The sequence below is a fragment of the Otolemur garnettii genome, unplaced genomic scaffold (genome assembly GCF_000181295.1).
Source record: "Otolemur garnettii isolate 467f Iridium unplaced genomic scaffold, OtoGar3 scaffold00015, whole genome shotgun sequence".
Classification (NCBI taxonomy): domain Eukaryota; kingdom Metazoa; phylum Chordata; class Mammalia; order Primates; family Galagidae; genus Otolemur; species Otolemur garnettii.
Window position 1 is genome coordinate 19,539,991 of NW_003852410.1, and position 22,655 is coordinate 19,562,645.

The 22,655-nt window shown below is 41.4% G+C and overlaps 1 protein-coding gene and 1 pseudogene across 2 annotated transcripts in view; one reads left to right on the forward strand and one right to left on the reverse strand.

Moving 5' to 3' along the window:
* Positions 1 to 8,920: 8,920 nt before the first annotated feature.
* Positions 8,921 to 9,987, reverse strand: LOC100958990 (annotated as a pseudogene).
* A 3,181-nt stretch (positions 9,988 to 13,168) lies between these two features.
* SUCLG2 (succinate-CoA ligase GDP-forming beta subunit) overlaps positions 13,169 to 22,655 on the forward strand; it is a 342,595-nt gene continuing 333,108 nt past the window's right edge. For both annotated transcript variants that reach the window (XM_003785512.3, XM_023510685.1), the window contains exon 1: positions 13,169 to 13,280. In XM_003785512.3, the coding sequence (XP_003785560.2) occupies positions 13,197 to 13,280 (84 nt within the window). In that variant the 5' untranslated portion in view covers positions 13,169 to 13,196. The remainder of the gene's footprint in view (positions 13,281 to 22,655) is intronic.

Consider the following 22,655-nt stretch of genomic DNA (forward strand, 5'->3'; position numbering starts at 1 on the left):
AGCTATCTCAGAGACCATCGGGAATATGTATTTAAACCGTACCTTTAGTGTCATGGGAAGAATTTGAATAATAGGAAGTATTAAATTTTTAAAAATAGGACATGGAGGTAACAAGATGAAAAGAATCTTTTGATTCCCTTAAAAAATAGATTTTATGTTTGTCCTTTCTAGTAATGTGTGTTAACTGTAGAAAATATAGAAAACACAGAAAATGATAGAGAAAATAAAAATTACCCTGCCTAGCTCCTAGCCTTCAAATTATTTATGGTTACACACACACTTAAAAATAAGTTTAGAGTCATCGATAAAATATTTAGTCTGAAGCTAAGAAAAAGTTGATCTGATAGAAATAAAAGTGCAACAAAGGATACTACAGGCCAGGAAGGGTAGGGGAAGGGAGGATAAGAAGAGATTTGTTAGAGGATTCAAAACTACAGCTGGATAAGAGGAACAAGTTCTATTGTTCTACAGAACTCTAGGATAACTATAGTTAACAATAATATATTATATAATTTCAAATAGCTAGAAGTAGGATGTTAAATGTTCCCAATATAAAGAAATGATAAACATTTGAGATGATGTTTATGCTAAGTACCCTGACATGATGAACACTTACTGATATGTACTATGTATTGAAACATCACTATATACCTTATAATATGTGCAATTATTATGTGTCAATTTAAACATTTTTTAAATTAGGCATTTTTAAAGTGATATATTTCCCCATGTCATTAAATGTTTTTTCAAAGTTTTATGTCGGATAAAGTTGCAGAAATAATCAAAGATCTATGTTCATCAAAGCATTATTTGTATAACCGAAAACCCACTAAATGTAAAAACTACATGGATGTCCATTAATAGGAACAAATGATCTCATTCATTAACTTTGCAAATATTTACTGAGTACCTACCATGTGCAGGTACAGTTTATTTCTTTGCAGGGGTTGGTGAACTTTTGCTGTGAAGGGCCAGATGTTACCTTTCATATGCATTTTGAGCTTGCTCAATATTGTAGTGTAGTTACATTAACTCTTCACCAGATATTCGGTTTCTAAATTTTCATTATTAAATACATCTGCAATTAATGTTATTGAACAAAAATCTGTGAGAATTTAAGTGTTCATTTGGATAATCCCAATAAATTAAATTATCAGACTAGAGGATTTCAACTCTTATAGGCTTTGTATATATATTGCCAAATTGTCCTCTAGAACAGTGGTTCTCAGCCTGTGGGTCACGAACCACAGGAACTCTATTAAAGGGTTGCAGCATTAGGAAGGTTGAGAACCACTGTTCTAGAAGAATGTAACAACTTATACTTCCGCCAACAAGTAGAAGAATGTTCATTGCCCCCACAATTGTACCTACAGTGGGCAATTTTATTTATTCAAAAATATATAATCTCCCATAGGCAATATTATCTTTTGTTTTATTGTTCATTTCTTCAGTGTAATCAATGAAGCTGGTCATTCTTTTTTTGTTTATTAGTCACTGCTATTTCTTTTTTCTGAATTGTTTATTCTCACCGTTTTTTTCATCATAGTGTTATAAAAGAACTTTTAGGTCCTTAATTTTTCCATGGGAAAATTTTACTGTAATCTTTCTCTCTTTTTTCCCTGTTCTGGAAACTCTTGTCCTACCTTTAATCTGAGATTATTCCAATTTTTTTTTAAATAGAATTTTTTTTTTTGAGACAGAGTCTCAAGCTGTCACCCTGGATAGAGTGTTGTGGCATCATAGCTCCCAGCAACCTCCAACTCTTGGAGTCAAGTGATCCTCTTGCCTCGGTTTTTGTATTTTTAGTAGAGACGAGATCTCGCTTTTTGCTCAGGCTGGTCTCCAACTTGTGAGCTAAAGCAATCCACCCACCTCAGCTTCCAGAGTGCTAGGATTAAGGCATGAGCCACCATGCTCCACCTCAAATAGAATTTTGAAAGGAAATTTACAGAGATTTGTAGCTCTGTGTTCCAGTTGGTTCTTTTTGTGGTAGCTAAGCTCTCCTTAGCTCCTCCCCTCATTGTCTCTGATAGAACTCTGGTAACATTGTTTCCACCTACCATGTCAAGAGTTCTCCACATTATTCCTGCCCTCGGCTGTAGGGACCAGCCTGTTACGTAGGGGAAGAGGTCAGACACCACCCTGCTTTCTTTGCAGAAGCGAGGGCACCACTCCTTCAGAAGCTACTGTTCTTCTCTGACTTGGATTTCAGTTGATTTACTTCTATCATAATCACGTGTTCATTTTTCCAGGGGCTTAACAAAGCTCTGTAACAGAAGAGGAAAAATTATTTGCACTACTTCTATCTACTTCATCTGTAAAATTTATTTATTTTTAAACCAAGTGTAAGTTCTCTTTGATTTTCTTCTCTTTCTGCTTCTACATGTTTTTATGTATATCAATAAAAACCAACCAAACAAACACTTTCTGGAATGCTTCAGTCTCTTCCTATTTCCACAGAGAAAGTCCCAGGGCAGCTTTGTTATAGCTGCCTTGCAGACCCCAGATGGCGGGAATGTTTTTTAGAGCATTTAGGCTGTGCTAGAAATGATACAGAACATGACACAATTCAGAAATTGGGATGGTCAGGAAAACAGGAAGGTGCACAGTTCAAAGCTACAATTTCAAAACTTAAAAAAATAAATAAATAAAAGAGCCTTTCCTTCTAATACAGTCTCAAGCGCCCCTTCTCTCATCCCAGATAAAACACTAATATGAGCTAATCCAGTTGGTTTAAAGGGAGAGGCAGGCCAGGTGCAGTGGCTCACAACTATATAATCCCAGCAATTTGGGAGACAGGTGGGAGGATTACTTGAAGGTCAGGAATTTGTGACCAGCCTGAGCAACATAACCTAGTCTCTACAAAAACTAAAAAAAATTAGCTGGGCTTGGTGCTGTGTTCCTGAAGTCCCAGCTACTCAGGAGGCAGGAGGATCATTTGAGCCCAGTAATTTGAGGTTGCAGTGAGTTATGGTGACACCACTGCACTTTAGCCCAGGCAACAGAGTGAGACCATGTCTCATTCAATCAATCAATCAATAAAATATACTGAGAGGCAATATTGTTCACCTTGACTGCACATCCCCTGATTCACCCTGTATCTCTCCCTGCCCTGAGGCTTTACCTAGGCACAGGGCCATAACTATGCCATAGGGGAGGTAGGTTGGACATCCAGGGGAAGAGATGGGCTCAGGTTCTGTGTGAGACCCTTGGGACTGTCCTTCAACCAATGAGGCATGGGAGTTTGTGGATAAACATGATCATTTCCTTACACCTCAGTGGAACAATTATGAAGTATTTTCTATAAGTGCCTCAAGCATTTCCCAACTGCTTACAGTCTGTCAATGTAGCTTTTATTACTTTTCCACCTTCCCTATCTCACTCCCTCATTCCTTCTCATGCTGCCTAGAATCACCTCTTAAATAAGCTCTAAGTACCTAAATCCTTGTCTTGGGGACTGCTATGGGAGGAACCCAATTAAGAAGATGGTACGATGGTACGGAGTTTGTTCATTAGAGTTAGATGGCCTAGACCTGCATTGGCCAGCATGCCAGCCAGTAGCCATGAGTGATTCCTCAAATGTAAGCATAATTTAAATAAAATTAAATTAAAAATGTATTTTCTAGGTGGCACTCATAGCTCAGTGGGTAGGGCGCTGGCCAAATACACTGAGGCTTGTGGTTTGAAACCCGGCCTGGGCCAACTAAAACAACAATGACAACTACAACCAAAAAATAGCTGGGCATTGTGTCAGGTGCCTGTAGTCCCAGCTACTCGGGAGGCTGAGGCAAGAGAATCGCTTAAGCCCAGGAGTTTGAGGTTGCTGTGAGCTGTGATGTCACAGCACTTTGCCAAGGGTGACAAAGTGAGACTCTTGTCTCAAAAAAAAAATTCATTTTCCATTGTAGTAGCCATATTTAATATGCTCAAATAGCACATATAGCTAGTGATTATGGGATTAAACAATACAGATACAGAATATTTTCATTATTGCAGAAAATTCTACTGGAGAATGTTGGCCTAGATTGATGAAAATTGGCCTTCTGTTATTCAAAACTTCAGGCAACTTACTTTCTGCTTTGAGACTCAGTTTGGATATCACATTTGTAAAACAGAGCTATGGTAAGCATTAAATAAGATTATTTATTTAAAGCGTTTAGAAAGCACACAAATATTCAATAAATATATGGAAGAATGAGAGGGGGAGGGTAGAGCTCTAAGTTTTCCAAGAATTTGGAGCAGTGTATAAAAATTGTGACCATAGGATGTCACACCAGGCAAGTGATTTCCTTTCATTGGCCTCAGTTCCTTTCTTATTGGGGCATATTGGCAAAATTCATGAACCTTCACATTTTCCTATTAGGGTGATTTTTTGCACTGACTTCATCTTCATTTATTTATCCATTTGGCCAGTATTGATCTAGTACCTCTCATCTTCCAGGCACCGTACTGATAGCATGATAATAACAGCAAAGACGACACAGTCCCTGTCCTTGCACATCTTAGAATCCCTGAGAAAGAAGCAGACAAGAAGTATATGCACTAACTGGCTTACGATACCTACTGAGATAACCCCTCAGGCTGGCCTTCAGGGAGTTTCCTAAAAGGAGTGACTGAAGTTCAAGGGATTAGAGAGCTTCAGTCTGGTGAACAACAGGGAAGGGTGCTTCAGGATGGAGACATCTTTTGGATGTCTGTGTTCTCACATAGAAAATTAGATTGTAGAGTGGCTGGGTGAAAGACTAAGGAATATGGCAAAAGTAGGGGGAAAAGGGGAAGAGAAAACAAGAAAAAGGGGGAAATTGGTGGTTGCTGTTCTTTCTAAGAGCCAGGCCAAAGTCCTACCTGGTACACTGGGCTTCTCTAACCAAAGACCATGAACCATCTACAAGGAAAGAGGATGGGAGGATTACTTATAAAAATACTCATCCCTGGGCCCCAACATATAACTATTGAATCAGAGCCTCTGGAAAGGATGACCCAAAGGGATTCTGTTGCACACCTATGTTTAAGAACCACTGCTGCAGCTGCTAATGAAGCAGGACATTTGAGACAGAACATTCCTTTAATTTTGATGTTCATGTCTAAAACAAGACTGTCTTAATAATTTTGAAGGTGCTGAACTCCATAGGTTCCATGGAGTTTAGGTTTTGTTCTTGAAGGGAATTTCCTTCCTACAGTGAAATTTGGTGCCATTTTTTTTTTTCTTTCAGTCCACAAGCCTCTGCAGTCCTTTTTGTAATGTTTTGCACTTGGCTTTTACTGTCTTTATCATCTACCTCCAAACTTCTTGCCAACAAAATGCCATTGCCTTTGTTTCTACCATTATATCCTGTTCTGTGCTTTTGGGCTTTCCTGCTGACCTTGAATCCAGCTGTGCCTTCCTTGGATTAATGATGTCCCTTAGTCTCTCCTTTCTCTTTTTGACTTTGACCTGTCACTCTGCTCTAAACTTGGCTCCCCGAATTTTCTGTAGGTTGTAGTGAGAATTTCTCTTGGACCCAATATAGTTTTGGCAAAGGTGACATTTTTAGATACTTTAAAATCCCTTTTCTTCTGGGCAGCTTATATCATTGTTTCTAGGTATCTATGGGGATTGAGTCTAAGACCCCGCCAAGGACACCAAAATCCTTGGAGACTTAAATCCTTGACATAAAATGGTGTCAACTTCATAGACTTATTAAAAAAAATAAAGAAAGAAATTGGTACAATATTTGCATATAACCTCCTATATATTTTAAATCTTCTCTAGATTACACATACTTATGATACCAAATGCAATGTAAATGCTATCAAATAGTTGTTATACTCTATTGTTTTCTATTTATATTAATTTTTATTATTGTATTGCTATATTTTATTATTTATTTTTCCAGATTTTTTTTTTCTGAGACAGAGTCTTACTATATCGTCCCCAATAGAGTGGGTCATCACAACTCACAGCAACCTCAAACACTTGGGCTTAAGCGATTCTCTTGCCTCAGCCTACCCAGTAGCTGAGACACACAATATCCAGCCATTTTTGTTACTGTTGTTGCAGTTATCATTGTTGTTTTAGCAGGTTCGAACCCACCAGCCTCAGTGTATGTGGCCAGTGCTATAACCACTGTGCTATGGGGACCAAGCACAGGGGTCCTAGGTATTTTTGAGAACTTCTTTTGGAGATTCTAGCAGGGGAGTGCAGCTATTCATATACCCTTAATCAAAGACAGTCCTCTTCTATCTTAGACCCAGTGCGCAGCTTTGGGAGGGAGGCATAAGCATCCATGAAGGGGATACCTGCCTAGCCAGCCAGATTACCTGAATCAACCTTGGTAATCAGTGAAATGACAGAAATTACAGACAGATCACCCTCACATTCTCCCAAATATTTTTGATTCAAGATTTCTTGAATCCTCAAATGTGGAACCCACAAAGATGGAAGGCCTGACTCAAAGAATTTGTTGAGAAATGCCATCAAACTTAATTATTTTAATGCATTATTGAAGAGGGAAAAATAACATTAGCACAATGGTTGTTTCCAGGACTTGGCAATTATGAATTGAGCTGCAATAAACATTCTAGTGCAAACATCTTTGTGGTAAAATTATTTTTGTTCTTTTGGGTAGGTACCTAGTAATGGGATTGCCAGATTGAATGGAAGGTCAATTTTTAGTTCCATGAGAATTCTCCATACTTCTTTCCATAAAGGTTGTATAGTTTGCAATCCCACCAGCAGTACAGAAGTGTTCTAAAAGGGGACATATGTTGTAAGAGGGAGAAAATCTTTGCTTTTAATATATAATGTTAATCTTTCCCTTCCAGCCCAAATGGCTGCTTCCTAATCTAATCTCTTAACTTGTTCAAAACTGGGTAATCATTTTATTTATTCTTGTGGCTGTATTCAGCCTTCAAGATAAGGAGTCATGCTCTTGCCATTTGAACCTCTTACAAATGCTTCTCCACTTTTTCGCCTTTATAATTTTTCTAGCCTGTCTCTGCATCTTCCCATGCAAATTCCAGAAATCTGTCATCTATTAAAAAAGAAATAACCAAGAAAACCTAAAAATGCCCTTTATTTCATCACCGTATTAGTGATTTCCATTCCTGACATGTGGCAGAATGAACTCAAATATGTAATTTACGAAAATTAGGGTTCTTTTCTTAAAAAATTCTAGTTAGCTCTGCTGGTTATAATGAGTTTGTATTTGTCAAATGGTTTTATGCTTAAATGAAAAGGTAATGATAAACAACCACTGGAATTTCTAGATGCACTGTCCCTTTGCTCAGTTTCTTGACATCAAATCAGGGCCCCTGGAGAAATCACTGTGGTTATGAAAATGAGCACATTATTTCACTGTTAACATGGTACTGCTATGATGAAAGAGAAGAGAAGGTGGAGTATGGGCCGACTGATGTTTTTATTTTCCTTTCTGCAGGGATAAAGTGAATAAGAAACTATGTAAGCAAGGTATTCTAAATGCAAAGCTTGACCACAGAGTTTTAGAACTTAATGCTTCAGATGTATGTAAAGATTTGAGATGTGCTACAATGTCAGCTTCCAGCTCAATTAAGCTGATGTCATTTATGGCCTTTGTAATGGGGAAATTGATGTACACTAGGTAAATACTAAAGAAAAAAAGATGGTTTATCTTACAAAGGTACAAGTGACTCTTTCTAAGAGCAGAATGTGAACGTTTTAAAATAATAACTAAGAAAATGACACGAAGGCTATGTTAACCAGTTTGATGGAAGTGTTTCGGATTGTGCGTGAAAACCCCACACTATACCCTAGAAGTGCATTAATGTACATAGTTACCACTCAATAAAAAAAAAAAAGAAAAGAAAAGAAAAAAGATGCAAAAATTTCCATAGTCAAATAAGGAAGGCATGATAGAAAACAAACCACTGGAACCTCAAGCACTTGACAATGTTTCTCATTGGCAAAACAGGCACCATCATAATCCCCTTTTCACAGATAAAGGAATTGAGACTGTTAAGTAACTGGCCCAAGGTCATGGAGCTTTTAAATCACTGAGTCAAAGGTGTTTATCTGATGTCTACTTCTGTGCAGTAATCTAATACCAGAAAGTACAGAATGATTTAGATAGTACTATCATTTATGGCCACAGTTACTGTTCAAGCAGTTTACAACTACAATTTTCACAAAGAAAAAGTGTAGAATAGCAGCTGTTCATTCACTCTCAGCCAATGCTTCTTCATGTCCCAGCTGATCTATCTAAATGACTGGTAGAAATTGGGTTTTGCACCTGTGTGTCAAGGCTCTTTTTTTTTTTTAATTTTTTAACATTTTTATTATATTCTATTATGTTTTTTATTCTTACATTGTACAAATATAAAGGAGATCATCGATTTGATGTTTGAAATTATTTTAAAATTCACACTAAAATACATTAGGATTAAAATTAATTCTCTTCGATCACCCAGGTGTTTTACTACCTTTCGTGAGTAATCTGTGCCAGTCATTGTGAAAAATACAGATATTTTTAAGAAAGAAATTGAGTTAACAAAAATTTTAACAAGTTTTATTTAACGAAATTCACCCAAAAGGAAATCACAGTACAGAGACAGTTTTAAGTTCAAGGCCTCACCAATTCCTCCAGCATTAGTATTAGTATTGTCTCAACTCTCAAAACTCGTTAAAAATTTAAACTTAACCACAAAGATTTTAAGTGAAAAGATAAACTAGAATGAACCAGAAATATTTCTTTTTGCATCAGGGAGTTTCCAAAAAAGCACATCTCCCCATGTGTTCACTGCAATGGGGTGGCAAAATGTCTGTCCTTATACTAAAACACAGAAAACATCACTCTGAAGTATACTACCGGAAAGCTAATTGAGAAAAGCTGAAAATAGTTTTAGTTTACTCAGTATCACACGATAGAAAAGTCTGCATGAGAAAACACTGAAGAAGTAATTTTTAAATCTGGATTTCACAACTCACGGTGCAACATGGGTCCCACAGTTTTCCTACATCTGCTCTTCCTCGCCTGTTGGCCACCTGTGGAGGTTTGACTGAAAGCGCTCGGAGTTCGCCGGAAGCTAGTCCTTGTACCTGCCCAGGCTGCTCTGTGTGGTCTGCAGCCTGCACCTCTGACACCCGCAGGCCCAGCACCATCTGGCTGCCGTACGCTCCTTTGTTGTTGGCCCCGGTGGCCGAATTCAAGAAGAGCTCGATGTATCTGTGCTGCATGTTGGCCCTGTCTTTGGACATGACGGCCACGGCCTCCTCGTGGGTGGCAAACTCCACGTCTGCCTTGCGGATCACCCGTCCATCCCGACTAATCTCTGTGTGCACTCGCACGAGGTTGAGCCGGGAGAAGAAGTTGTAAATGTCATTCTTTGTGGCTTTGTATGGCAGCCCCCTCGTGCTTGCAGTGCCCCGTGGTGCTGGGCACCGAGAACTCGCGGTCCCAGTACCTGTGATCTTACATCCCCGACAGACAGTAGCTGAGGTCTCTCCCCAGCACCTCGGTGGCGAAGCTATAACAGCCGTCTCTGAGGCTGCGGTACTCCTCGTAGGCGCCGTAGTCTGCGCTGTAGGCACCGGGCGCATCCTCTCCAGGCCGGCCTGCTTCACGATGCTAATGTACCTCCTGGCCATGCCGTGGCAGTCGTAGGGCCCGGCAGCTGCATGGACGTGAACTTCAGAGGGAAGTCCGAGTAGGACCTAACTTCCTCCTGTCAAGGCTCTTTAAAAGCAGAATATAGTCATCACCTCCATTTATGATTTGTCAGCTTTTTGTGTTACATTTAGGAATCCAATGGAAGATAGCAGAGTAACTTGTCCTTATCTTTGGATTTACCAGTTAAGTTTTTGAGAGAGTTCACCACTATGATTAGGTTTGTCTGATTTTTTAGTTCTCAAACCAAGATCCAGATCCCATCTTAAATGATTCTGATCCAAAGGTTTAGGGTAGAGTCCAGGAGTCTGAATTTTTGAAGCTCTGAAACAAAATATAATGGTTTCTTGGCCACTACCTCCATCTTCTTTTAGGAAGTAACCACTTAGATTCTTTTAATGTTCTTATCTTGCATTTACATCTCCATAATTTTCCACTGCTATTAAGATAAGTTACAAAGTGTTAGGGACCTTCTAACCCATATCTCAGGTTGGCTCTGGTGTTTCACATTTGATATGAAACATTTATTAACTCCCCACTATGTGAGAAATCTTTACTGATCATTGTCCACTTCTTAGCACCCAATGAAGTAGGTATTTCCATGGGTCACAGGCTTATGATGGGATAGATGTGGGATTAGAATCTAATCCAGTTTGACTGAAAACTTAGTTCTTGTCCCAGGAAAGCACAGTGCAGAATTCTGGTAGAGTCCAGGTTCCCTATCCTCAAAGAGCTTCCTATTGGGTGGGGGTGGGGGGGGAAAGGGTAGGAAATAGGGAGACGTTTTAGGAGGAATTCAGCAAGTACAACTCATTCCACTATGTGTTTATTGAGTACTTCCTCTACTCCGGGCACTGGAAACACCATATAAATGGTTATTTTTCCCTTCCTTCTGCTTCTTCTCCCCCACATTCTTGCTTTAGGGAAGGTGGAATGAGCAAATGTGGGTAAGACATTGAAGAATTGCTCATGAAAAGACTTGGGCACCTAACCTGAGGACCACATGAGACAGTAAAACTCATATGACACCATCCATGCTGGAAAGCTTCCAGTTACCACTAGTCGATAATGAACCAACCAAAGATTGTCAAATGTACTTGAACAACAAATGGAAAGCTTTTCCCAGCTCCATTTCCAAAAATCCCATCTTAATAGAAAAATCCTATCCCCTCCAAACACTCATCAATCAAAGACCTTCTTAGGGGTCTCTCCTTTATCTCTATAAAACAAACACTCCTCTCAAACTCTTTCTAGTCTCTTTTGGAAGGGATGTGATAGCAGCCAACTCCCTGAACATACTAATGTCTGAATAAACAGTTTTTGATTAATTCTATACGTGGTTTTCCTACTTCTGGCAACATGTTCAAAGCTCTCACCAATGTTACATATTCACTCTCAAATATTAACAAGAGTCTCTGCTCCAACCTGGCTAGATGGCAGACCCAGTAGGGGTAATGATGAACAAGGTGGAAACTCAAATCCACTCCTGCCAAGAGGAGGGGGTTGAAAAGAGTGGCTAGCTTTGGGAAATCTGATCCCAAGCTGCATGACCTGGGCCAGTTACACGACCTTTGAATCATGAAAGAAGCCATGAGTTCTAACTGATATAAGTGAATAAAAGACTAAAGAAATTGGTTAGGCGAGTGGTGGTGTTTGCCCCTAGTCCCAGCTACTTAGAAGGCTGACTTTAAGATTGCTTGAGTCCAGTTCAAGGCTGCAATAAACTATGATTACAGCACTGAGTGCACTGCAGCCTGGGTGATAGAGTAAGTAACCTATCTCTGGGGAAAAGAAAGTAAAAAAATAAGAATAAAAAAAATGGGGAGTAAATGAGAAGGTGAAGCTCTTTCAGAGCAGAATACAGACTAACAAATGTAGAAAGGTGATGCAGACAATCAACATTTTGTAAGGGATGCTAAATCTCATGGGGAAAATGTTGACTAAAAATGGGCTATAAAGCAATGTATCTGTATCTGTTAAGAATGGAAAATGGGCCAACATGTAAATAATTGGTGAATCTGCATAAAGGACATTTAGAGATTTTGGGGTAATACTGCAACTTTTCTGTAAATATGAAATTATATTAAAATTAAAAATTAAAAAAAAAGAGGAAAGGAAGGATACCAGTAGTAATAGCTGTCTACTTATGTTATAGTTGTACCTTTTCTTCATGATCATATACTCAGGAATGAATAAAGTTAAATAAAAGTCTAAAACAGTTTTCGTTGGGGTTGGGGATAGAAAAATTTTAATCTCATCTTTACTCATTACCAGATCTGTGATGTTTGGCAAGTTACTTAATCTCTTTGTGCCTCACTTTCCTCTTCTGTAAAATGGTTATTTTTATACTTGTGCCTACGTAAAAGGTTGCTACCAGATAAAATTGCAGATGAGAATGAAGCTTGTGAATCGACCATTATTTTGTGTTATCAATAAACGATTTCTCTTGAAAAAGAAAAGGTTGCTCTGAAGGTTAAATGACTTTGTATTTGTCAGAGTTTAGCACACACCAAGTATGTTTATTATTACTGTTTTTGTATTACATGTACAGTGCTTAGAATCACGTAAGGTCCAAATAAATATCTGCTCTTATTGTGATTACTGGGCTGAAAATCTGTCAACAGTTTTGTATTGATCTGAGGTTAAGGGTAAAACACCCCCCGCCCCCAACTCACTAAGGGATAGAGGTTTTATGGAGCTCACCTAGGGTGACCAGATTTTAACATCGGTAAGGCGGGACAACATGGCGGGGGTGGGGGTGTGGGGGTGTGGGAGCAGGGCAGGGGAGGGGGCAAGGCAGGGCCTGACAACAATGCAAACTTTGATAAGCAGTTCTCCATAATCACTTCTCAGCAATTATTTGTTATTATTACAATTTAACATTATAAAATTAACAAAAATAATACAAAACTCATATTCTGGCGAAATAGCCACATGGCAGCCGAAAAACTGTATATTCCCTTCTTGTTCTCCCGCCCATTTGTGCATACTTTCCAAAAATCAGGACTTTAACGCCGGGGGCCGCGGGCCAAATTGTTCAAAAGCGGAACTGTCCCGCCAAAAGCGGGACGTCTGGTCACCCTAAGCTCACCAGACCCTCCTGACCCCCTGGACTGAAGTGGCCCCCTTCCTGTTGCCTTATTCCTTCCAGTTTCAGCTCCAACACCACTTCCCCAAGGTCAGCCCCGTGGTCTCTGTCGCGTGGCGTCAGCTCTGTGAGCCTGCTCTTCCAGCACTGCTACAACGTGGAATAGATTATCCTCTCTGCTGTCAGTCCTGCGGGACAGGTTAGCCCCAAGAGCGCGGGGCTGCGGGCGAGTTTCTGCTCACACTCCTAACCCGGGCACAGCACTGGACAACCCCCCAGGCCGCCGCGAAACGTGAAGCCAGTGCGAGGCACGGCTCCGAAGGCCTCGCGGTCAGGAAGCACACGCGTCCCGGGGTCGGCGGTCCGGGTGCAGGGGAGGTCCGGGCCCGCCTCTTTCTCCTCCTCCTCGTTCTCCTCCTCCCACTCCTCCTCCTCTGCCCCCAGTCGGCTCGCTCCGTCTCGCGGCGCTGGGTTTCCTGGTTAAGATGGCGTCCCCCGTAGCAGCACAGGCCAGGAGGCTTCTGCGAGACGTGGCTCTCAGGCCCGCGTTCCTGGCCGCCCGGTCCCAGGTGAGCGCGGTCCGGGCTCCGTCCGCCCTCCAGCTTCCCTCCTGGTCCCCGTGCGCCGCCGCTCTGCACCCGACAGCCGGGGTGACGCGCGGTGCTGCGCCGGGGCTCAAGAGGGACCCCCCGCCCGGGTGTGGGGCCCAGGGCTGTGGGGTGGGGGACGGCAGCCTAGGCGCCCCAGAGTGTGAACGACCCAGCTCCGGGAGTCGCTGCCGTCGGTCCCCTAGTTCACGCCGCAGGCGTCTGGCCCTGTACCAGGCACCGAATGCAAGTTTAAGGAAAGTTTCTCCGTCCGGTCTTAGGCTCCCGAAGTTTTCCTGGCAGTTTTGCTAGTTCTGCCTTTGAAACGACTTTGACCCTCCACACATTATTTTCGGCCACGTGATAAACATGCCTGGAAACTCAGCCCATCCCAGGGAGTATTAGTGAGTGAACTTTCTGCAGACTGTTTTTGCAGACTTTAAGGTTCCTGAAGGAGACAAATTTTTCAGGGAAAAATCGGTCCCGTCACTAAAACACGGTCTTCGTTGGCCTTTGCCCATGCTTTCCTTGTTTATGAAGAATAAAACCGAGGAGGGGTAATGGTGGACACCGAATAGCTATTGGAACTTGGCCTCTAGTAGATTTTACTTTTTTACGGAGGGCAAGCGTTACAGTAGAGTTAGTAATGCCTAGGACTTACTTCCCAACAACTGGACTTGTTAGTCCCTATAGGTGATCTCTGGTTTTAAAGAAAGGACAATCTGGGGTTCAGTCACAGTAGACCTTGCCTATTTCCCCAATTTATTTTTTTTATTTTTTGAGACAGAGCCTCAAGCTGCCCTCCTGGGTAGAGTGCTGTGGCATCACAGCTCACAGCAACCTCCAACTCCTGGGCTCAAGTGAGTCTCCCGCCTCAGCCTCCCTGGTAGCTGGGACCACAGGCGCCCGCCACAACGCCTGGCTATTTTTTGGTTGCAGCCGTCATTGTTGTTTGGCGGGCCGGGCTGGATTTGAACCCGCCAACTTAGGTGTATGTGGCTGGCGCCTTAGCCACTTGAGCCATAGGCGCCAAGCCTATTTCCCCATTTTTAATTGATGAAAGGCAAATTATCACTCCTGAAGTTTTAAGCATGATATGCACAGGATACTTTTTTAGAAAATTTAAAAAAAGCTATAAATCGATTTTTGAGTTAGACTAAGTTTTCATGAATTAAGACATCTGTGAGGGTTTTATTCCTCATTTCCTGACTTCCCATTTCTCTGTTATTGTTAATGTGAATTTAAAAGGTGCTAATACTTATTACTGTAATACCCTTAGTAGGCGCTTAACAGTATGGTGAGCTAGCAAAGGGAATGGTAGTTTGTCTAATTAAAGATCACTAATAACTGTTTTAATAGAGTAAGGAGAGTACCTTCAGGTGATCTAGTCCTATTCATTATTTAAGTGCTACAAGTAAACAAGAACTAGGGGCTAACTAGGAGTGTAGACTTGAATTGATGAGAAACATGGGGCCTAGGACAGTGAAAATGCAAGAAAAGAAAAGAATTGTACAGAGAAACCTAAAATGCAGAGTGTGAGCTGTAGTATGTAAAGAGGTCTTGCCTAATAAAGAAATAGGAGCTTAAACAGGACACTCAAGATAATGAGGTTGGGGATAGATACCCACCATATGCAGGAAGATAAAGTAGAAATCTGTGTTGGGCCTCACTCCATTTGGTTGCTGTGATTTACATACTCGTGGATGATGTAGTATGCTGTGAACACAAGGCTTAGAAGATGAAAATAGTGTTTTAAAAGATTGGAATCATAGTGTCCAAGAACTGGAAATAGACATTAGCAAGTATTGAGTCCAACCAGCTCATTTCACAGGTAGAGAAATTGAGGCCTCAAGAAGTTCAATGACTTATTCACGGTAACAGTGGGAGTTTGTGGCAGAGCAGATTCCAGAGTAAAGTTTTTTCTTTAAATTTCCATTATACTGGCCAGGTGAGTACAGGTTTCTGTCGGAAAACATATTATGGCACGTGCAAATGAATCTGCATACCAGTAGTAACTAGATAACATCCATGTCACTAGCCCTATGGATACCTTTTTTATAAACATCTTAGAATTGGCAATAAAAATAGGTGAGTATTGTTGCTGACTTGTAAGAAACTTTTTTTTTTTTTTCAGTTTTTTTTTTCTTTTGTCCGGGGCTTGGTTTAAACCTGTCACCTCCAGCATATAGGGCCAGTGCCTACTTTGAGCCACAGGCACTGCCCTGTAAGAAACTTTTATTCAAATTCTTGGGTGCTTCTTGGTGTCTGCTTCGTGTGAGTCTGAATTGATACTTTGCCAACCTAGGCAAGGTAGACATTATAATTGAACATGGCCCACTTTTTCCATCAAACTTAAAGAGTCTTCAACAAATGTCTCAGAAATCTGTTGCAACTCTTGGCCCAGACCTACTTTAGACCAGGCCTTGTGGAAAACTGTTGGGTATATAGCAATAAGAGACCCAGTTTCCGCTTTGAGAAGTGACTTTGGTCCCACAGAGGTACCCATAGAATGACATTTTATCTACCTGCTCTGTGTGGTTAAATTTAACATTTAACATATATTACTGATGCTTAATGTTACTGAAAGTTTTCTATTTTATGTTTTGTTTTGAACTCTGCTCTTAGCTTCACTTTTTGACTTTTGATTTATATCCTTAAAGGATATCCTTTAGCTGTTTCTTATTTTTACATATTTTTTTATTCAGCCTATACCATCTAACAGGACCGTTCTAGACCCTGGGGTTTGGGAATAGTGAAGGAGGCAGGTAGAGATCTTGGCCATGTGATATTATATATAGGCTGAGACTATATGTAGGCAATAATGATGATTTCAGCCAGTGACAGATATTGTGAAAATGAAACAGGTGACCAGGTGTGGTGGCTCACGTCTATAATCCTTGCACTGTGGGAGGCCCAGGTGGGTGGATTGCTTGAGCTCAGGAGTTCCAGACTAGCCTGGGCAAGAGTGAGACCCCATCTTTACTAAAAAAGAAAAAGAAAAACTGAGGCAAGACGATTGCTTGAGCCCAAGAGCTTGAGGTTGCTATGAGCTATGACGCCACAACACTCTACTCAGGGTGCCAGACTGAGACTATCTCAAAAAGAAAACAAAACAAAACAGGTTTATAAAATAAGAGAATGAATATCTTAGCAGGAAGGTGGGATGATCAGAGAAAACCTATTTGACATGGTTTTTTTGGTTTTTTTTTTGCTTTGGTTTAAGGTTCTTAATCGAACTATGCTTACTGAAAAATGTGCAGTTCTTAATGAACAGCTCGATGAATTATCATAAACTGAACATGCACTGAGGTGACCAGATACAGAAACTCATCATTCCACAGCAACCCAGAGGCTCTCTGGTGTTCTTTCCCATCACTCTTCCACCCTGCAAAGGGTAACCCCCTTGACTTATATTAATAATATCATACATTGGTTTTATTCCTTTTCCCCCTTTATATAAATGGAGTTATACTATATGCACATGCATACTCAATGTTACATTTATGAGATCTTGAAGGTGATTTTTTGACATGTGAGCTGAGATGTGAGTGATGAAAAGCAGCCAGCCAAGTGTGACTTGAGGAACGATGGATAGGCAGAGTAGATGGCATGTGTAAAGGGCCTGTGGTGGGAGTGAGCTGGGCATGTCTAGGCAGGACAGGGAAACACTGGCGGTAGACATGGTCCAAGAGGTGGACAGGAGCCAAATCACTTGGAGGCCTAGACCTTCAGGGTCTGGTAAGGAGCTTTTAAAGGCTTAGACTGCTGTTAAGTGACATGCCTCAGGTTATACAGTTAGTAAAAGGCATCTGGGTCTGAATTCCCAGTCCTAGCTGCTGAAGCCCAGGAATGTAATTAGTGTGCTATACATACTCCCTATTATAAATCTAGGCTCTACTGGCTTTGAAACTTTTAAGGGAGTGTTGTTCAGTGAACTTAGTACTCCAGTAAAAGCCTAGCCATTGTCTGAAATCTTTGCAAAGACCCATATCCTGGGAGATAGGGCCCATATTGCTGCGTCCAGAGAGTTAGCCAGGTGAGCAGGGTGCTGTGGTGCTTGGAGACCAAGGCTGCTGCCATGATGGGCACAGAGGTGGACACATACTGTGGATCTAAAAGGAAATATTGGCTGAGAGCATGGAGTAGAATTCTACACACACCATTGTTGCTTTTTAGGACATTTCCACTCTCCCAGTTGGAAGAGCTGTTTAGTTGTCAGAGGAGCACTTCCTCTGAGGCCCCCAACTTCAGAATCATTGTGTGGTTTTCTACGAAGCTCAGAACTTCTGTCCAGGAACTCAGAGAGGAAAGTGTATTGTCAAAGGAAACTGCTGAAACCGATGCCCCTGGTGTCGTACACTTCAAAAAGAATGGCCCTAGCTTAATTTTCTGCTCTTTCCGGAAGTGGGAGGAGAATGATGGATGCCAGGCTTTTGGAAGTGAAGGGCTAAAGGTTATGTGCAAGTTCTTATCAGCTAAATGAGGCTGCGGAGGCTGCATTAGAAGTTGTGACTTACCTATAGCTGCCTTCTTGCCTAGGAGAATAAATACCAGGCTGGCTTGCTTCTTTCTTTCTTTCTTTTCTTTCTTTTCTTTCTTTTCTTTCTTTTCTTTCTTTCTTTTCTTTCTTTTCTTTCTTTTCTTTCTTTTCTTTCTTTTCTTTCTTTCTTTCTTTCTTTTCTTTCTTTCTTTCTTTTCTTTCTTTCTTTCCTTTCTTTCTTTCTTTCTTTCTTTCTTTCTTTCTTTCTTTCTTTCTTTCTTTCTTTCTTCTTTTTTTTTAGATGAAATACAGCTGCAATTTCTGCTGTTAGAAAAGGAATCCATCTCAAATAATTTAGATACTAAACTATTGACCTCCTGGGTGGGGAAGACCTTTTAAGTGATAGCTTGTGTCCCCAAATTGGTTTTGTTTAGTGTAAATGAAGTATTCCTTTTAGGGGTAAGTGATTGAGTACACAGACCCACAGCAGTGAGAACTTTGCTGCCCTTGTACCCTGGCCCAGTTCTGCAGGCATGAAGCCCAGAACATCACTGAAATAATGGCATATTGGGGGAGGAAGAGAAACAACATAAGTAACCTCAGATCATTTGTCCTCAACTCTCTTTACTACACTGTCTGGAACTGTTTTTTACTTGACAGAAAAGAACTAGAGATATTTATACCTGTTTGATCAAATGATAAAATCAATATAATAATGTTATTTGGAAATTAATGCTGTTAGTTCATCCTGCAAAGGAGCTGGGGACGATGGAAAAGGCATTCCAGGTAAATGGACTTGCATGCAGGGCACAGGAGAGCGAGCCCAAGGGGAGGTTAGTTGCTGGGAGCTCTGTGGTATGGAGGCCAGATGAAGTATAACAGAGGTTGAGGGAATGTGTTGCTCTTTTAGATAGGTAAGGAAGGAGGAATAGAGCTGCAAAAAGCCCAGAATGTGCCAGAGAATAATATAACTCCATAACTTAAAATCAAGCAAATATCATTTATTGAGCAAGTATTTTCTGAATGCTTTCTGTATTCCCAGTGCTAAGTTCCCCAAAGGCAGAGGGCATGTTGATTTAGTTCTTCTGTGTAGAGCCAGTGCTTAAGAAATAGATGCACTTAAATAAAAAAAAAAAGAAATAGATGCATTTAATCAACATGATTGAGTGAAAGCCGAAAGAAAGAAGATACATAGTCTCTACTCTCAGGCACTTAGAGTCTGGTCCTGACTCATAATTGGCCTGTACAGCAATAGTGGGTGCTGCACTTGACCTGTGTTCTTCGTCTTCTAAGACCCCATGCTTGTTCCCACCTCTGCTGCTTGCTGTCCCTTGTGTATGAAGCACTATTCCCCCATCTCTGCCTGGTTCCTCCCTTCATTCAGCTTTTTTATTCAGTGTTTATTTCTTCAGGCCACCTCTCCCTAGTCATCTTCTCCTAGCTCCCTCCCTGTCCAGGGATTAGTCTCCGCCCCTTATCTGGTTTATTGTGCTTCATAACACTTGGCTCTACCTGGTGTTGTTTGTTTACTGTATCTTCCTCTCTTTCCCACAAATGTGAGGATGTAAGCTCCACTGGGCAAAGAGTTTCCTTATGCCCTGCTCTTTCTCCACCTGGCCCCACTAGGTATTCAGTCAGCATTTGCAGTCTAAATGAGTGAGTGGGGTGCATAGAGAAGGAAGAGGCAAGTGAGGAACAAGACTTGAGGGATGATGGGGCTAATTTAGGCAAGTGAGGAAGGAAGGAAACATCTGCAGAAAGTATAGTGAAAGGGTTTTCATAATAATAATGGGCTGTTCATTGAGCATGTAGTATGTGATGGGTTCTGTACCATGGAATCTCTGCACATTATTTCTTTAACCATTGCGACATTACTGCGGGGGAGATTGCACTCTCTGCACATTTCATAAGTAGTCAGAAGCAGAGAGGTTGCATAGTCACTTGCTTAACTCTGCAGTGCCAGGTGACTGCCTCCCTAGATGATAAAACCATTTTACCATAAGTCATTATGCTGTGTCTATTCTTTGCTCTTGAGTGACAGGCAACTGTGGTCATTTGGACTCTTGCTGACATGGATATACTGACCAGCTCTGCACAGTTGCCCAACTCCTTTCTTTGATTATGGGTTTTGGAAAACGGAGTAGCACTGAGTTAAGGACATAAGTTCTGGGTTCAGATTCAAATGAAATGAATTCAAATTCTGGATCCTACAGGTTGCAGAGTTATTGAACCAGACTGAGCCTTAATGTACTGTTCTTTGAAAAGGGGGTAGATATCAGATGGTTATGAAGATTAGAGGATTCCTGAGACATTGGCATTATGCCTAGATGGTAGGCTTACCATTATTATTTCTCTTGAAGTGATTTGAAGCAAAATTTACTTGCCTTTTTTTTTTTTTTTTAAGGCTTTGTAGAGCTAGAATAAATTTCCTTGCCCAGATTCAATAAGCTTTATAACGTGCTGCCATCTCAGGGTTAGTTGCCGGCTTTGTGTGTCCATCTATTTTATTTCACTTAATCCTTGCAATAACCATGTGTGACAGGAATGATTATCTCCAGATCACATCTAAGGAACTTGAGGCTCAGTGAGCTGAAGGCCTGCCTGCTGGCCTGGATCCCCCGGTGGGAGGAAGGTCTGGTGAAGCCCAGCACAGTGAGGAGGGTCACACAGGGAGCTTGGTTGCACCATCCAAGTTGTTGTCATTCCAGAAAGTTGGCACCTCTCAGTGTTGACTCACTAGTGATGGCTTCTGGATGTCATGTGTGTCAAAGATTTGAGGCAACAGAACACCTAAAGAATAGACTATAGCTATAAAATGTACCAAAGGCCAAAGAGGACTTGTCCTTCACTGTCTGCCTAGCACAAAGCACTGTCCTCATGGTTTCAGGAATGCTGGAGAAATTGTGAAATTTCATTGCCTTGGCAGAGTAGGCTTTGGGGGTGATAATGAAGGCTGGAGTTACCTGGCATTTTGAATTCAGACTTTGATCAGTGTGCTGAGAATGTGATCAGCTTTCACCCTTTCTAGAAATGATTCCAAAAGAATAGCACTTAAACACTAGCTATTGAAAGCACAGGTTTTTGGCCAGGCGTGGTGGCTCACTGCTGTAATCTTAGCACTCTGGGAGGCTAAGACAGGCAAGTTGCTTGAGCTCAGCAGTTTGAGACTAGCCTGGGCAACAGTGAGACCCCGTCTTTACTAAAAATAGAAAAGTTAACCAGGTGTTGTGGTGAGTATCTGTAGCCTCAACTACTCAGGAGGCCGAGGCAGGCAGGAGGGTCACTTGAACCAGAGAGTTTGAAGTTGCTGTGAGCTAGGCTGATGCTATGGCCTGGCAACAGAATGAGACCCTGTCTATGAAAAAATAAAAAGAAAGCACAGATTTCTAACATTTACTCTAACTGGGTATAGTATATGAATTGATATTGGAGACACAGCAATGTTCAAGAAATAGGTTTCTACAAGTTTGTTGGGAGTTGGGGGTCTGGTATCCCCTTTTCTACCCCTGTCCTTTTCTTTCCTCCCTTGTTCCATTTACATTTCTGGGCTGCTTTAGTTACAGCGATGTGACTTGAGGGCACTGAGGACATTCAGGAGGGCTGCCCTGTAGAGTTTGAGGTGAGAGATGAGATCCGGATGTCCGCAGGGGCAGAGTTCTGTAGATCCTTTTGAGCCTGTTGCTGGAGTTAAGCTTGTTTTTGAGGGTGACATGAGCCATTGAAGGGTTTTAGACAGCGAAGTGGCAATGGCAGTTTTATACCTTAGAGTACTTTTTCTTGGTATAGCATGACGAGGCCTGGAGGAATGCAAGAACACTGATCATTTGTGAGACTTGCACTAATTCAGTACTGTGAGTAATTATGCCAGGATGATAGGTATATCCTAGGACTGAATCAGACTGCCTGGGTGTAAGGATTGCCTTTAACACCCCAGAGCTTGGTGACCTTGTGACAGTCACTTGCATTTTCAGTATAAGATGCATTTTTTTCCCTCACATTTTGTCATCTCTGAAAGCCAAATGTATTTTATAATTTTGTCATGGATTGATTGGTTGGTTGGTTGGTTGGTTGCCCCTATTCCCCCAGATATAAAATACATAAAATGGCAGAAGATGAGGGCTTGGACCAAAATTAGGGTGGCTGCATACTTTACCGTTCAGCCTGGGACACTTTTGAGAGTGAACATGAGCACTGTGAATAATTATACTGGAAAACTAGTTGTGTAGTTATGTTAACTAAAATGGACTAATTGGTGGTGATGGGGATGGGAGAGAAAAATTGTCATTATTAAAGAAACAGACTAGAGAGTTCCCGTGATTTTCTTGCTGTGCTTCCATTGCTGGCCTCTTCCATCTCTGTCATTTAGCAAAAGAGTAATAAAAGGCTGTTGACTGCCCCTGAGCAGAGAGGCTGTGACGAGCTCCTCAGGTTGCAAAATGTCCCTGCTTATCTTTGTGCATGGAACCATGTCCTCTGTCCCTGTTTTCTCTGGACATGTTATTAGGGCATATAAAAACCCAACTGGCATATAAAAGAAGAAAATAGACCCATAAATGTGCCGGGCTTACAAAGCACAGTGAAGGGCTTCCCAGGCTCCCAGCTACCTTACCCAACTTTAACAACATTCTAGACCATGGAATAATGCCCTCTGGTTTATTACTTCCTTCCATTCTCTCTGTCTTGTGTGGAGGATACAGTTGCCTATTAAGGTCTTTGGTTGAAAGAAAGAGACCTGAGGCTGGGTGTAGTGGCTCATGCCTATAATCCCAGCACCTTGGGAGGCCAAGGTGGGTGGATTCCCTGAGCTCAGGAGTTCCAGACCAGCTTGACCAAGAGTGAGATCCTCATCTCTAAAAGTAGCCAAGCATTATGGCGGG